This window comes from Sander vitreus, chromosome 11 (genome assembly GCF_031162955.1).
Source record: "Sander vitreus isolate 19-12246 chromosome 11, sanVit1, whole genome shotgun sequence".
Lineage (NCBI taxonomy): Eukaryota > Metazoa > Chordata > Actinopteri > Perciformes > Percidae > Sander > Sander vitreus.
In genome coordinates this window covers 7,240,153-7,255,620 of record NC_135865.1, presented here as the reverse complement: position 1 = coordinate 7,255,620, position 15,468 = coordinate 7,240,153, and the positions used below count along the sequence as shown (strand labels likewise).

Here is a 15,468-nt window from a genome sequence, read left to right as displayed (position 1 = left end):
GTGCGGTCATTAGAGCATCCCCAGCCGCCAAGGAACCATAAAGAGGTCACATTCCCAGCTTTAACGTCATCCCCTTTTACTTCTGGGAGCCATCGGAGCTCTTTTCACCATCTGTATGATGGTAAATATTGTCCCTTGTGTCTCTGTTTAACCTTATTTTCTCAAGGAGGCAGAGATGTGCTCCTTTTCGTTTGCCTCGGACACTGCATGGTGTCTCAAGCCTCCATGATTTACAGAGATGGTGACGAGCCTACAAAGCCTAAGGCAGTGATAGTATTTACCCTGCTACTCTCTAAATTCAGAGTTTGACAGGAAAGCAGTGGAATGTGTGTTTATTTGAGGGGAGGTAAGGCGGGATTGGTTTTGTTTGCTTTTGGACTGTTGTCCTAGCGTTAGTTCCACCACCAACAGGGATTCACTGCTGTTTATTTGGACACTAGCTCAGACCTTTGACCTTTCCAAATGGGTGGCTAATCTCAGAGCTACTGTGGGGCCCATGTTGCCATTCCTGCAATGCTGCCTCCCTCTGGATTTAAAGGAGAACTCCACCCATTTTACACCTCAATGTCTGTTTGCAGGTCTTGGAGAGGACTACTGCAAGTGAAAAAAAAAAGTTGTATAAATCCTTTTGCAACTCCAGATGGAGCTGCATGAAGGCTGATAAAAAGCCTCAAATGATATCTTGTCAGCTGGGTTCGAAAGACTACAAGTTTGAAAATGAAAACAATCTGGGGGTGTGGAGTTAGAAAGAAGTGAGCTTAACAGATCTCTGTAGCCCGTTGCTCATCTCTGCTTGAGGCCAGCGGCACGAGGCTACATTAGCTGCTAGTATTAAAACACACGCAAATCTCCAACCAACCTGTCAGCGTCCAATGTTTTGACAAGGAAAAAAGAATGTGTGGAATAAAAAAAGAATTTTTTTTCTGCTGCATCGATTTCTTATCGGCACCTGCCTTCACGTCTGACAGTAAGACCCAAGTTTGCCTGACAGTGGATAAAACCTTTTCTCTGCAGTCAAAACCATCAACCAACACTATTAAGATAAAAACAGACATTGCAGTTTTTCCAAAACAATACTTTATATTGTAGATGTCAAAAACAACATGTTAGAGCAAAGGTTCCCGAGAAAAATTTACTATTTCTTTAACAATGGTGGAACAAGTCAAAAACATAACTGATAAAAAAAGAATATGCATTTTATACATATGTAAACCTAGAACTGTTTGTTTTTGAACCACAGTGGTCATAGCAATAACTGGCTTATTTAGTGGAATGGACAACCGTAACAATCACCAGGCGCCTGGATGGAGCCCTTTGATAAGTCCAGATGTGACAAAGAACAAAATGTCTTCCCAAAAACTCCACCAAAGTCACATCTTGCCTAGTTTATAAAAAAAAAAAAAAAAAGGTTGTCCATTCTTTTGTCGCAGTTTACAAAGCGTCCCCCTAAAACAATTTTTTTCTACATAAATACAATAAAATCTATTGTCTGTGTTACAAGTGCTAGATACTTTTTTTCTTACTTTGTTTTGTAAAATATTCAACAGAAGTCTTCCAGGTTTGATGATTCCATATCGTGCAGGTAAAAGCACAACATGGAAATCACCCAAACTCGTCCCCGGCAGAAACAAAGAAGCAGTAAAAGAGATAAGACAGTTTGGATACAGTGAAAGTACTAACGTCCTTCAGTGCTCTATCCCTTGGGCTGATATGTGGTACTGGAGAGACAGACAGGCAGGTGGGCAGTGCATGCGGACATACGGATCCATGCAGAGAGAAAAGAGGAATGGAGTGAAGTCGGACCAGGCCACCTTAATCAACACTGTTCTTGGACCTGGCTGGACCGAACTATCAGGGTTAAAACAAAAAGATATAACCCTGCCTAAAAAATGGAAATGATAACAAAATGGAATGTTGCAGGGCTTTTTTTGTTACTGGACGTTGTGTTAAGAATAGTCTCGCTTTGCCAGACCATCCACACGCTGCGGAGCGGAAGAGGTCCTGGATAGTCCACACAGCATTCTGGGATGGGAGAAAAACTTGCTGTGGTTTAATGGCATTTCTTTAAACCAATCACAAGCGTCTTGGGACAAGCACGGAGCAGCTGCAAAATAGTCGTGCAACAGAAAACTCAGATTGGACAGATAGTCTAGCTAGCTGTCTGGATTTACCCTGCAGAGATCTGAGGAGCAGTTAACCACAGTCCTCATCAATCCACCGGAGTTTAAAATTCCAACACAAAAAAAGTGAAAGGAAACGGAAATCGGCGAAAATACATGCATCCAGAGGAATTTCCCGCGGCACCGGAGCAATCCTGGAAATGGAACGTCAAGGATATAGACTATGTCAAGACTAACAGTGAAGACAGATGGCCAGAGTGGCCAGACTGCTGGTTTTGGCTCCTCTTGAGAAACCAAAGCATTCAGCAGTATAAACCCCATGACTGGCACTGCTGTGCAAAGGGTCTGGGAATGTTCGAGGCTGGGTTACCAAAAAGCATCTCACCAAGTGTGTTTACATGCACAGAGATGTCAGCATATCCAAGTTAAGGTGATATTCAGGATATCCTATTTGCATTTTTATATTCCAACCACAAATACATCTATATGCATGAAGTATCACAATAATGTGAATTAAGAAGTCTTGGAAATTACAAAGAAAAACAAAAAAACACAGGAGAAAGTGGTATTTGTGTAGGTGTCTGATATAAAAGGAATGTATTGAAAAATCACACATCTTTCACATGGCTATGCGTTTAAATCATACCAAAAAACAACTAAAAATGTGATGCCCAATAATGCCCGTCAACAAATGCTTAGATCTTAGTTATCTCTTCGGTTCTCAGTGTAAATCCTACTTTATGGCCTACAATTTACTGCAAGCACTGATTCATAATTTTCCTTTGTTCTTGTACATTTACAAAGTGGTACTGTAGATGACAATAGCATTATATAGTCTTAACATTGACCTCTGTGGCCATCTGCAGAAGCTATGGAAAAGAATGCAGAGGAGACGATTTAGGGACATGAGGTCAGATACTTTCAGTCAAAATGAGAAAATGTTGTCCTCGCAAGTCTGATTGAGTATTGAGATATGTTCCTTTGAGACATAGATATTGTGAAAAACATTGGTCCTAGTACGGGAGAAGTTTTGGTGTTCTGTGAGGACAGGAAGACGTGGGCTGCTGCAGGGATCTGTGACCTGTGATCTGTTGGATACAGGACTGTCTTGCTAACAACAGGCCACCCTGAAACCCAGAGGCATCACTTAGCTGATGAACCAGATTACACATGTCAGCTAGATGAATTTAAATGGAATGTTAAGTTCAATGAAAACTAAGGACATTTGGTCAGATAAGGAAATAAGTGATGATCATGTGAAAACATTTGTAAGGCCATCAGAGTGATTTGATGTAGGGGAATAGCATGGCCATGTTCCAATTCAAATCCACCCATCCCATTTTTTGTGGTCTTGTTGTTAGAGGATGAACTTGTAAACCTTTAAGAAAGAGAACCACTACAGATTGTTTTTGAGATGCGTAGAATCCAGATTTGGAATTTTAGTCTCACATTTCATGCTGAAACTTTATAGATGCCAGCTAAACTTTGTGTTTTTTCTACAATAATATGTACACACACAAATAAAAAAAGTGGAATAGTAGGAATATGTGCATGAATATGTGAGGCTGAGAGGAGGGCAATGGCACACCTAGTGTATCAGTGTAATGGTACCAATGGGAGGGATGAAGCCAAAAACTAGTCATCAGTGTTGAAAGACAAAAAGACAACCAGTAAAATGCTACTCAACACGTAATCAACTGTAACTAAGGACAGTAAATGGTGCCTTCAGTAACACCCTAAAAAGGGCAGTCTAAGGCCCATGAAATGTAGCATTTTTCAATACCAACTTCAAAAACAGGATCATGGTATTTCATTATGTATAGATATATATATATATATATATATAATATACTTATTTCTTTTCATATATAAATCTACTATGAACACAATACACAATTGTCCATCATTATACAAAGTAGAAACATTTGCATCCCAACCCTCCCACAAAAACCAGAAAATAAGTAATGTAGTGTCCACTAAAGAGAGAATCTGAACCCTCACCATGTGAAGAATGTCAGCTTTACAGTTTAACAGAGAGGGGAAAGTGAACAAAAAAACATTTAAAAAAAAAAGTACAAAAAGAAGTCAATGGATTCCACTGACACTGAATAAAACCAGAAAAAAAAGAAATGGATGAGAGGAAATAGAATAGACAAGAGTAGAGTAGTCATTGACAAATGTGTGTGGCAGGAATACTCCATGTGAGATCCATGTCCTATGTACAGTAAACAACGGTAAACACCACAGCACTCGGTTTCCTGTTCACTGAAAAAATACATGAAACACGGCCAGCTGGTAGATGAAACAAAGGTGAGAGAAGGTAGTTGCCCAGGTGCCAAACACAAGTTGGAGGGATGGTTACAAACAGGAAGTCCACATCTGCACACTGGGACTGTTTAATCAGACTGTTACATGCATGTTTAGGAAAAACGTACCTTGTTATTATGGTGTTTTCATTGCCAAAATGGACAACTGAATTTAACTACAACTAGGCTGGTGGTTGGGCTCTGATAGCCACTTTAGTTTAAGTTAAGAGTCAGTACAAAATCCACATTAGTTAAGCTTAGAGTATTTTTTGTCTTTTTTTAAATATTAAGATATAAACTGATTCAAAAGGATTCAGGTTTGTAATGCAGATTTGATAAATTATTGAGATTTAATCAAATGCTGGCGGATTCGGCATCCAGAGCATAATCTGAGCTACATGTTCTATTCAAAGTTGCAAGGATATTTATTCTGGATGGGATTATCCCACACTGCTTATAAAAACATAAAAAACAACTATACACTTGAATATTTATAAAGAGCAGCTTGTGCGTCACTGTATATGAACACACACCTGCCTCACAGCACCTGGCATTTGGGGAGCAGATGTGCTTAACAAGGGACTACAGATGTTAAGCCAGCTGTGAGAGCCTGTGCAGCACTGGTACACCCCTCTGGAAAATCCCAGGTGGTTTGGTCATTGTTACCACAGAGACACAGTTGTCTTTAAGGGCTGGTACAACAAATTGGCCCATATGAGATTAATTCCTCTCTATCCCTCAATCTGCAAAAGGTGAGACGGATTCTAATGTAAAAATGAAGGGGTTTGACTCTACAGAGAAAGTCCATCATGCTTTGGCTTCATTATTGTCCTACTACTGCGTAGAAAAGGATTCTGCTGTTGCTCTAGTGCAGTGCATGGTACTTAACTCTTCTCTTGGGAACAGCTGATACCTATCTGATCAAGCCTGTTGCCAAGGGGACCCCAGTGCCCCCCTATTGTGCATCGCTTAGCCCCCCGTTAGGTACCACTAAACCACTTTAAATCCATTTTCAAGTTAAAGGAAAACAATTAGAGTGATTAACAATTGCTGCATCCACTGCAATGTATGCAGATCCATTGTGAGCATTGAGAAACATTTTTACTAACCACTGATGACACAACATGCATGTAATGCTGGTCCTTTAGGAGAGGATACCTCTGGCTACGGGACTGTATCTGATACATGGTTCCACTGAGTATTAATAATCCACATGTAACTTTTAAACTGAACCACCTCCAACTTGTGGCTGGGGACTACCTTCTCAAATGAGATTATTTAAATGATGAAGGTACAGGGAGAGAGAGAAGGCTGCTTGCAGGGAATTATAGGTAAACATGCCAAAGTCCTCCAGTCTATGTGCCAACAACATGCAGGCATTGGATGTCTTGCCAGGATAGAAATGTTTAAGGGGTTGAGGAGAAGAGGCCTCATTCCCAAACCTGTATTTAAGGCAATGCTCTTTCAGTAGAGTTCAACAGAAAATCCACCAGGTTTGGAAAAAAAAAAAAGACAAAAAAAAGGCACGAACGCACAGTCTTTCACTGTCAATCATAATGGAATGAGAACACCTGCTGACCTTTCTCATCTGTCATTGTCAACCAACTTGAAAATGGCAAGAAATTCAACCACTTTGTTCCATTCGTCCGGATATCTTAAGAGTCACAATCACATTAGCTCTGGTGGTTTTTGATGAAAGATAAAGCACAGAAAGAACAGAAAAATAAGAAAAGTAGATGACTATGCATCGTCTGTGTATGGAGCCTACTTGCATTCAAAAAGTACATCTTGTCTAGTGTTTTAAAAAAGCACTGGCACTCGAGGTTGTCATTGCGGGATGGTTGAGTCAATCCTCTGTAATCCAAGGTCTTGGAGAGACAATGGAACACATTTATGCTGATCAGTCTGTGCACTGCTGATCAGTGAATGCATCGCTCATCGTCAGTGTTCCATGTCCTTTGAGCGCCAACTTTTGTCAGCTCGGCTACCTCTCTCCCATAATAAGATGCCAGCTTGATGTGGCAGGGGTGAGACATAGGAGTGGCATTTAAATTGACACTGAGTGTATACTGTGTCAAAGAAGAAGACTGGTATGAGTGGTCAAAGACTAGGGATGTTTTTTTTTTTACATAGTAGCTTCCTCTTCCATTGGTTCCTCTTCAGCCCTGGGGGAAAAGATAATACCATAAACAATGCTGCAATATTATTGGCTTACAGGACCATGACTGTACACGTTAAGGACTGCACTGTACATGCTATTATAAAACATTGTATTAAACCAAAGTACAATAACCACGGTGCCAAAGAAAGGTAGTAAGAGACAACACAAATTACTTATTTTGTGTTGTCATAGATGGACACTTAACGCAACCCATGTAACACTTCCAGTGTATACAGTCATTGAGATGGAGTGTCATACACCAAACCCACCAAAATATCTGCAGCAGCTGCAAATGGGGTTGATGAGAGACTGAATCCTATTATTTTAACAGTTTGACATTCTGTGAAATATGCATATTGTCTTTCTTGATGAGGGATAAATGAGAAGATTGATACCACTCTGAAGCTACCGGCTGCAGTTGGTTAGCTTAGCAAAAACACTGGAAACAGTAGGAAACCTGGCTCTGTCTTAAGGTAACTAAATCCACTAGCACCTCTTATGGCCTTTTTTTACACCTAAAAGGTCTGGACCGAGGTTCATGTTTTTGTTACATTGTATATATTTCATCCAGTTAGTTTTGGTTTCAAACTGCAGTTATGCAAGCGCACTAAAGAACTAGACATGACATAACTACGTCCTGTCGTCTTCACATAAGTAAGCCGTGTCTCCCGATACTTGTAATTGATTGGTTTGTAGACGGGCTTCCCCGTCCCTTTCGTATTCTCCCTCATCGTCACTTTTTCTCTCTCACGTACACACTTAGCACTGAGCTATTCCTTAAAGAAGCTACGCTTCTCCTATAACACAATGATAGCCTGCCATAACTTCCTGTATTTGGTCCTAACCATCCAAAAAAATGCTTTCACACTAGAAACAAACCAGGTCATGGTTCAGTTTGATTGGGACTACCGCTTTTGGTCGGACCAAATTTCAGCTGTTTGGTCCTGACCGTGGTCCGGGCAAGGTTTCACATCTGTAATTTTGGTTCGGATCAAACTGAAAAAGTCCGAAAGGCTTCTTGTCAGGGCTGAGTCACTTCCTGGAGTCTTGCTGTATTGTGATGTTGCCAAGCAATCAGCGGAGGCTCCAGGAGAGCGGTACTGATCTTCTCATTTAACTTGCAGCAAGAAAGGGAATACACCTATTTTACAAAATGTTGAGCTATTCCTTTAAACATGCACAAAGATTTACCAGTCACTGAGAACTACTACACATAGATAACAGTGCGTACCTCTTTCCAATGTGCTTGTTGGCGACAGACAATGAGGCCATAGCGGAGACAGTCTCAGCTTCCTCTACATCATGCCGTAGGGCTTCGCTCAACGAGCAACCAAGTGTGGAGGCGGAGCGCTGCAGGGAGCGCCAGTATTTACCTACAAAAGACCAGGACAGGGTAAAGGTCACTTACATGTAGTCAAGCAGAACAGATGCTGTGCACACTGGACCACTGGCTATTCATTGCAATATCTACAGATGCTCAATATATAAACATAGTTGAACTAAAACCTACACCAGATATCATTCAGTAAGATACATTAAATAAAACACAATCACGTAAGGGCTGATGCATGTTATGTCTAGATATAAATATTCTACTCACTTTGTATTTCAAGAACTTTCTCCATAGAGTGGACAGCGTTGGCATTCGGTCTCTGCTGCACCACCTCGTCCGGAATGGGGTCCAACTGAAAAAAAAAACCCCGAAAAAAACTTGTAAACAAATATCCTGCTTAACTTTTTCTACCAAAAATGGTTTACAGTCTCTGCAGTAGCCACGTCTTTAAGATTATTCACGCTGAAATTACTCTGCTGCAGGGCAGACAACTTGGCACTGAACCTATGCCCACTGGGAACATCGGCTAAGTACATCAAATATCTCGTGGCGTTTCTTTTCAGTATAGAGAGTATAATGGCCGGTTGTATTTTTATGAATGTGACTGACAGGTGTTCAGAAACGCTCCACATAACGGCAGAAACCTCACTTGAACTAATGTGGTCCCCTCCTGGTTTAAAAGATCACTTTTGAATGTGGACCACAGCCAGGTGTTGAATCACTCCAAGAGGTGGGAAACAAGCTCGAGCTGCTGACACAATAAAAAATAGGGCTGCAGATGCACACCTCCTCCCACTCACAGAGAGCTTTGCTACTCTTTGACACAAACTACAATGTGTGCTTTGTACTGTGTCCCACTCTAAGGACACATACTAGCGTGCACAGATGCATACTGTACACATGGAAACCTCCTTCACACAAACACATACATGCATGCATACTCATAGACACACTCAAACACATACACACACCTCTGAGAGCACGGCTAAGCCTATGAAACTCTCCAAGCCACAACTCAGAGGAAACAGGACTATTCCCCAATGTGCCTTCCCAACCCGGAATGATTCAATTTCCCCTTTTGGCCGACTTCACATACAACACTTTCTCATCCCATTTTGTCAAACAGGCCCATTCAGCTCTACATTCCAGCACAGACGACAAGCATCCCTTTTCTGCTCTATCATAACCCCAATGGAATAAAGGACCAAGTGAGGAACATGTAAAGAGAGACATAGAGAAAAAGAAAAAAAAGGTTTGGCCAGAGATTTGGGAGTAGAATGGCAGAGAGAAAAGGAAAAAGTCATCGTTGGTTGGTCTCGCTTGGCCAAGGCTGGAAGGTTTCTTTTAATTAAAACAAATAGTGTGTGGGAGGGGTCAGCGGGGGCCGAGGGAAGAGGCAGTGTGGGGAGAGGGATACTTTAATCCGGCTGTGGCACGACAGGCTACATAATGCACACAGGAACGGACAGAGGTGCGTGAGCACGGACACACATCTATTTACATTGGGTTATTTGCTCTTTGGCTGACACTCATCCAGAGCAACTGACAAAAGCGTCAGTCGAGTGGCTTAATTGCCTCGTTTGCTAGAAAGACTTGACAGGCAACAGGCGGAGCTTGTTTTGTGACTGTACATAAACCCCTCTACAGTTTATCCATGCAATCACTCAATCCCAAGCTTATTTTTTCACATTGCAACAGTTACAATCAGCCCTCAACTGCTGTTCTATTAGTCTCACATTACCAGACCTTCCTCCAAAGCGCTGCGGAGGAGGGTCTGGCTAGTCCACACAGCATTCAGGTATGAGAGGAAAACGTGCTCTGGTTTATTGGCGTTTCTTTAATGTGTATGTTCAAAGGTAGTTTTAGTCGTGCAACAGAAAACTCAGATTGGACAGATAGTCTAGCTAGCTGTCTGGATTTACCCTGCAGAGATCTGAGGAGCAGTTAACCATAGTCCACCAGAGTTTAAAATGCCAACACAAAGAAAGCAGAAGGTAACGGACATCCGGCCGAAATGCAAGACATCCGGCGGGATTTCTGGCGGCACCTGAACAAACCCGGAAGTGGAACGTCATGGATATAGACTACTGTTCTATTAACATAAAAGGAGCAGGTTGGCACACACAATAAGCATTCTTGCTATAACATGTGGGACTTAGAATAAGACAGTCAGATAACTTCAGGAAGTATGATATTCAGCTCTAAAGACACTTGTCTGGTACCCATTAGTCTGTTGCTATTGGATTAAGCATTCCGTTTATATCAAATGACAAAGCACTTTCTTTGTATTGTATGATCCACTTTTCCTATAAACCACTGGAAGCACACATGGAAACTGTCCATTTCAACTCTGATAATAACCAGAGGGACTTTTGAGTGTTCTTTTGCGTTTGGACTGACAATATTACAGAGGCGTATGGTAACAAAAAAAAGGCAAGGTCCAGCAACAGCTTCCAGAAGATGTTGAAGTAAATACCTGCAAGTGTACACTCCAGATAGATTACCTTCTCAAGTGAATGGTAGTTCTACTTTTTACGTCGTGATAGTGAAGCAGTGGACCTAGTTTTTTTTTTAAACATATTTTTGGTCCGGTTACCTAATCAAAGAGCTACACTCACCTGGGAGCTGCCCAGAGATGTCAACTACGGAGATCATCTTCTAGAAAACTTAGAGGTTCAGCCCGTCCACATTACTTTGATTGTGGTTGAAGGAGGAGACAGCAGTACTTATTCATCACTTCCATCCTAAAATTTCCCGGCCACTCGGGGGACTCAAACCATCAATCTTTCAGTCAAGACTTCTCAAACCTCCAGGCAACAGCCGTTTACTTTTCACCATAACCCTGGCCAGTCCCAGCCCATACTAACCCAGCTCCCTGTCAGAGCAGGGTCAGGGGTTCTCTGGGGTTTGGTGGGGTTTCCTTCAGAGCGGGGTTGGACGGGGGAGCCTGTCTGCTTGATTGACAGCTGGGCCTCACGCTTATAAACTTTAATGGCTCTTGTCAGGGTACTCCAGGGGCCCCCACCTGGCAGGTATGACAAACACACATATGCACACACACACGGACATGCACGTTCACTATATACCAGCACGCATTTGTCTGCCACGTCATCCATAGCGACATTTCTGTTTGAGTTTGTGGTCCTGGCTGTGCCTGGATGTTTGCATCTTCATACCATCAGATGTGCTGCAGTATTTGAGAGAGATGGAGAAAGAAATGCCCTTTAAGGATGGTTGGCTGCCACCGTGTTGACTGATTACTGAGGAAGTCTATTTCTCTGTGTGTGATACATTCGTCCAACGCACCAGCTCTTGGCAAATATGGAAAGCCTTGAGCCGAGAGTGAGGAATGTGCCCCGGTAAAAACATTCCTGAGGGAGGCAGAAACCAAAACAGTGGGAGGAGGAGGAAATCCACTTGTTCAGCGAAAGAAAAGTGCACAAGGCACCCATTGTTTACTGTTGTGTCCATGTGCATATGTTGGCAGTCACTAAAACCGGTTGATTATGTTATGCTAACTGAACAAGGTAATGATGTGTATTGTGAAAAGCAGGTGACCTTTTGGAAAAGGGGTGTAGGTTTGCCTTGTAGTCGGGGGGTGGTGGTGAATAGCCAGGCCCTGGGGGGGACAGGTGAAGTCGAGCGTCTTACTGTAACTGAAGTGTAAACACACAGAGTAACCTCATTGACAGCTGGTAACAATTAGCATATTAGCCTGTTGTTTATCAAATAATTGCTAACAACCGTGGTTCGAACTGGGCCAACATCTGTTTGCGAGCAATCATCAATTAGTCCCGAGTTCAGAGTTGACTAGTGTAGTTGCCAATGCATCATTCATGAGCTATTTAACTAAAAAAGACTTAGCGATTACGCACTACAGCAGTGGGGGTGAATAAAAGAGCCTGTAAAGTCCATTCAGCAAGTTCCATCCCTCTCTTCCCCAGCTAATTTGAGCTGCTTTCAAAGGAAACCTAATGCTCATTAAGGCAAAGCTTGTCCTAGCCTGCCAATAAAAGCACAGATATATTTCTCACACTAGCAAGCAGTAAAACACTGGAAGTACAAGCTCCACAGGAGGTGAAGAGGGTATAATGAATACCTGTAGGATGTTTTGGCACCAGTGGGAAGGCTGCCAAAATCTGCCTCTTACATACAGATACAGTCTTTGGGTTTTGCAGCATTATGTCAATTCTAAATTCAATTTTAAACTCGTACTTGTATAATATAGCAAATCATGTGTCAGTCCAAACTAATAAAACAAACAGCAAGACTTATTGGCATATAGAGCATCATTCAACCAATATATATATGGTTTAAGCTACAGTATATGCTGCCGTTATGGTGACGTCTTGGGTTCTGGACACTTCCAGACAATACCAACCCAGGCAGTTTGGCGCTTTATAAACAAAAGCACAGCTGACCAGCTAATCCAGCTGTGGTCCCATGCCGGAGCCTACTCATTCGCTCCATTCACAGTCAGCCAAAACACACAGACACACACACACACACACACACACACACACAGGTTGGAAAGGCTACACTGCCCGCTTAGGCCTTACATTTAATCAAGTCCTTTGTTTCTTATTCTGATTCCATTTGCCATCTGAGGCCATTGCCGAACTTTGTCAGCAAATAAAACACGAAAAAAATAAAATACGAAAAAAGGCCAGGCCTTTTATCTCCCTCCAGCTCAATCCCTCTCTGACTTTTTCCAGCTACATTCCAAGTCCATTACAGAGACCTTCGCTGAAATTATGATAAAAACACTTGCTTCCTGACATTTTGATCTGATCAGGGACATTTTAGCGTCTCTTTTTTTCGTTACTATCAGTTATCAAAGTTCCAGACAACTGAATGATCTGCCTTTGTTCAAACAGCTGACATCACTTTGCTGTCAAAAAGCCAAGGGGTGCAAGTCATGAGAACTCTATGTCTGTACTTCAAGTCAACAACATTCAACATTTGTGTTGTTCATCACTTTATCAAAGCCATCTTCTGCTAAAGAGGCCTGCTGTACAACTCTTACTATAGGGCTTCTGCTACTGATTCATGATTCCTTTCAATGTTTTTATTCAAGGTTTCCCAGAGTAAAAGCTGAAACCTCATAGTTGTGACTTGTATACTGTATGGGTTTAATTAAAATAGGTACTTGGTTTTCCAGAATGTTACTACAGACTATGGTTCATGTTCAATATGAAGCATGTTGTATACTAAAAATTGTACTTCTGAACAAAAATTACTTTTTTCCTCTAAAATGATGCATATCAGGAATCAATGATAATGATCTCAAAGTTAAAAAAAAAATTCTCCATATGATAAAAATTAATTCCATAACTTTTCCAGACTTTGAAGACCTGCATAGGTACCGTTCTCTGTGCAGCTGCTTTATAACAACAGTTTCATCCCTTCCTACTTCAAATGATTAGTCCATTTCCCTTTATTATATGATCCCTGGGCCCAGGCTGACCCTGCTGGAAGAGGTGTGAGGGTAACCACTTTCAGATGTGTACCAGCGAGGGGGCCCCGGGTGCTCGGGTGAGAGTGGTGTCCTGCAGGGCTGAGGCAATTTACGCTCCCTGCCTCCTGCCTATTTTTCGAATTTTCAGCTCCCTATGGCACCCATCCAGTGACCTCCTCCAAACCCCTGCTGAGGCCAGTGCTCTGCAGGCTGCTGAAACCCAAGAAGCAAACCCCCTGATCCAATTCATTATTTTTGCAGCAGGGCGGTGCTGTGAGTAACGAGAGCGTCCTTCAAACTGAAAGTCCCGAGTAAAAACCTACGTGACAGCTAAAAGCATCCGCCCTGCTGAAGTGTCCTTGGATTCCTGAATCCTTACCAGCTGTACTGGCAGTGTTACTCTGTGTAACTTTGAGTCATTGGTGGGCACAGTGCAGGTAAACACAGAATAGTTATTAGATTAAGCCTCTAGTTTGTGCATTTCCCGTCTTATGCAAAACCATTCTCCAGCAGAGCTGTTAGTTTTCTTTGACAGGTTTGGCCCGTAGCAGTGCTGCTTTCCTCTTAGGAAGATAACATTTAAGGGTTAATAACATTGTTGCATGTTCCACCTAAACCCCAGTTTGTCTAGTGTCACTTTCAAGTGCCTGCATGGTTCTTCTGTCTGCGGTGGTCAGTGTCTTCACGTTCCACAACACGGTGGACTGCTTGGTCGTAGTGACTGAGTTTTATTAATATGACACTGTGTTATTGTTGTTTGTTTTGCTCTGACTCCAAGATCCACATGGAACAATGCCGTGTGTTTTTTTTTTTGTTTTTACAATTCCAAGAACTCATTTATAGCTCGAGCTGTGTGCAGGGCTGGAACAAGAGGCCAAGGAATGCACCGATACCACCTTCAACAAGGCAGATACAGAGCTACAACATTTAGATATCCAATCGCATGACTGTTGTAGTCATTTCTTATTGTTTGTGTTTCATCTTGTATTTGTCTGTCTTTTGCTATGTTTTGTATTGTGCTATGGACCGTTTTGTTTTTGTGTCCTGAATAAAGAATATTATGATGATGATGATGATGATGATAACCTTGTTAGTTTTGAAATTAAGACCAATCGACAACTGGATAAATTCAACTGAAAACAACTATTGTTTTTTTCTATCTATAAAACTTAAGTGTGAATGCTTACTTCTGAATTTGTGTAGCATGATCTTCACGAGCACTGATGTTAGTCCATATAAAAACAAACAATGACAATGGTAACAATCTTTAACTGTCCAAGGACATTTGCCACTGAATGTATTTTATGTTTGCACACCAATTCCTTAGTACACCATATTATTACGACCATATATGCAGTCAAACAATCAGTCTCACTGTATGCACCGTAAGGTACTGTATATACCTAAGGAAAAGTGTAGATCCAAATGCATTAGTATAATGCATTATAACTGTTCTGAATGTCTCACTGGGCAGATGATAATGGCTTTAGCAGGTACACTAGCCATTCCAATAGAACCAACACTCAGGGTGTGCTTGTGGCTCGGCCTGCAACAATACTGGTGGTCGGTTTTTCAAAGTAAATAACGTTATTGCAAGAGTGTCTGTCTGGATATCCACTCATTATGTGTGGTGATTACTTGGCACGGTTGATGTTAATGAACTTCACTTAATACATAAGGGCATATTATTGCCAAGTAGAATAGCAATGGCTCTCTGTACTTCATCATTATGTAAGGAGTATATTTGAAAAAAGGCTTTAAGGTGTGTGCACCGCTCAAAAAATTTGCATCCACCATTCACATTGAATTGACTTGAAAAGTGAACTGAGTTGAATTGAAACACCCCACTGACTGACCACTTTTCTGAGACACAAAGAAATGCATACATACAGTTGTGAATGCATACAACACAATATTCAAGGCAATACAAATAACTGCAAGGTTTAAGCCCAAAAGCCATCTCACTTCTCTCTGGTTGTATGCCTAAAAGCAAATGTATATTTTTGTCCTGTTTATTAGTGGTTAGAGACGAAATGGATTGTGAATAAAACAGCAACAGATTACTCATGGACTTCAGAGACACAAGTGTG

At 41.6% G+C, this 15,468-nt stretch overlaps 1 protein-coding gene across 6 annotated transcripts in view; it reads right to left on the bottom strand.

Annotated features, from left to right (window-relative positions):
• Nucleotides 1-3,944: 3,944 nt before the first annotated feature.
• hdac4 (histone deacetylase 4) overlaps nt 3,945-15,468 on the bottom strand; it is a 130,101-nt gene continuing 118,577 nt past the window's right edge. For all 6 annotated transcript variants that reach the window (XM_078263246.1, XM_078263248.1, XM_078263249.1 and 3 more), the window contains 3 exons: nt 8,188-8,272; nt 7,819-7,960; nt 3,945-6,591 (listed from right to left, as the gene is read on the bottom strand). In XM_078263246.1, the coding sequence (XP_078119372.1) occupies nt 6,552-6,591; nt 7,819-7,960; nt 8,188-8,272 (267 nt within the window). In that variant the 3' untranslated portion in view covers nt 3,945-6,551. The remainder of the gene's footprint in view (nt 6,592-7,818; nt 7,961-8,187; nt 8,273-15,468) is intronic.